This window comes from Pinus tabuliformis, chromosome 2_1, assembly GCF_031772625.1.
Source record: "Pinus tabuliformis cultivar Carrire ecotype Pingquan chromosome 2_1, CPIR1, whole genome shotgun sequence".
Classification (NCBI taxonomy): domain Eukaryota; kingdom Viridiplantae; phylum Streptophyta; class Pinopsida; order Pinales; family Pinaceae; genus Pinus; species Pinus tabuliformis.
Genome location: NC_142299.1, coordinates 68,778,565 through 68,780,418, shown reverse-complemented (window position 1 = coordinate 68,780,418; position 1,854 = coordinate 68,778,565). Strand labels below are relative to the sequence as shown.

At 37.4% G+C, this 1,854-nt stretch overlaps 1 protein-coding gene across 1 annotated transcript; it reads right to left on the bottom strand.

Annotated features, from left to right (window-relative positions):
• Window positions 1-251: 251 nt before the first annotated feature.
• On the bottom strand, window positions 252-1,635 carry LOC149198827 (uncharacterized). Its single transcript, XM_089399317.1, has 2 exons — window positions 907-1,635; window positions 252-678 (listed from the first exon to the last, which is right to left on the bottom strand). The coding sequence occupies exons 1-2, from the start codon at window positions 1,457-1,459 to the stop codon at window positions 467-469; spliced, it is 765 nt and encodes a 254-aa protein (XP_089255443.1). The 5' UTR covers window positions 1,460-1,635; the 3' UTR covers window positions 252-466.
• Window positions 1,636-1,854: the final 219 nt, after the last annotated feature.

Sequence of the window (1,854 nt, the reverse complement as noted above, 5' to 3'; positions counted from 1 at the left end):
ACTTACTTAATGCAATTGAATCCTAAAAAATGATATTTAATATAATACACCGTAAAAACCCCAAATACTATAGGAATAGTTATAAATAAATAACTTAACGCAATTGAATCTCAAAAAATGATATTTAATATAATACAGAGCGAATACCCCCAATACTTAATTCGCCATCAAATTAATCCTTATTCTGTAAAATTTTAAAAGTAAAATATCTTACGTACATTTAAATTAAATTAAAATATCAATATCTCATTAGAATTGAATACAATCAATCGCTTCCTCCTCCATGTAGCATTCCATTTTCACACAGCCTAACCTAATTTTTAATATGGAGACAAATCTTTGCGAATATCGACACTTTGCTCCTCAAAAACTTTTAGCGATTCTTCAATCCAATAGAAAAGTTTTCCAACTCAGGCTGAGAATTTATTTTTTTTCAAATCAATATATCGCTATATATAGCATTCCATTAAGGCGGTACCAGAAGACAATTCACCAGCTTGTTGTACCACGGCTCTGTTGCGCTCGAAATCTTCTGAATCGCTCTTCCACATGAAGAAGAAGAAGCAGTTATTTCTCCGTCATGGAAGGTTGATCTACAGCTCTCATTCGCTGTAGCTTTAGCGCACATGAAGAACTTGCGGGAACCCAAGTCATTGACTTTATCAGCTGGCTTTAAGGCTTCATAAAATATCCAGTTAATCATTTACAGCGTCAAAAGACTAGAATTGATCCAACTAATGCAGATGGTAGATTTCAGAATATCTCAGAATTCGATTCTAAAGAGTCAGATTCCAAGATATTCCCCAAATCTACATGAACAATTAATTTGTTTAACTCCGAATAGAAAAGAATAATTTAAACATCCCCTCAGAAATGCAATAGACAAAAACAAAAGAAGGTACTCACAGTGGATGCTGAATTGTGAATAATGAAGACCAAATGATGCAGGATCATCGCTCAGTAGTGGCCTTCGCCCTTCCTTGGCATAGAGCAGGAGGGTGGATTTAATCACATCCTCCACAGAGGCATCGGCAGAGAGTAATAGACGCAGGGGACCAATGCTCTGAGCAGCTGTCACGTTCACCAGTAACTTATTAGCACTTAATGCCTCCATTGGGTGATTCATCTTCATGTTAAAAACAGGGGGTCTCCTCTGACCATCATGATTGAGAAGCTCTGGATGAGTCTTTGGCCTTCTCATCATCGTATTCGTTTTCAATTTGGAGGATAATGAAGAAGACACCTCCGAATTCTGTAGGGTTTGAGAAGGCCGCCCACAAAAGCTCGGGTATCTGCGGAAACTTTTCTCATGATCTCCATCTTGTTGTTTGAGATTGAAACTGCGAGGTGACCCATGGACACCACCTGCTCCTGCAGAGATGCTCATGTGGCCATGTCTATGCACTGATTCATTGCCTGGATTCGGCCTGTTCCCCGACGTCCTGGGGATTTTCTCCATGGGAATGATAATTATTTTCCGATAAATCGTCGAGAAGGATTATCTATCCAGTTTTGATATTTCATTTAATCTTTATTTCAATTGCAGATTCCGGTTTATTAGAAAAAATGAGGACAAAACCTAGCACCGAAATCAAGAAGCTAGGTCATTTTTATCTCATTGCTAAATTCCTGAAGTATCTGAAATCTACCAACAAGACATAAATAACTGAAATCAAAAGCTAGAAGATTAACCCTAAATCATATCATGACATAAAAAAACATGAATCATAAAATGAGTTTCTAACTTAAACACAGCTCTTTCACCTCAATCCGCAGTATTTGCCATATTGAACTTCAAAAATGGCAGAGGGTCTGCAAGAAGCCAACCCAGATGGCAATTTAAGTCACAATAAG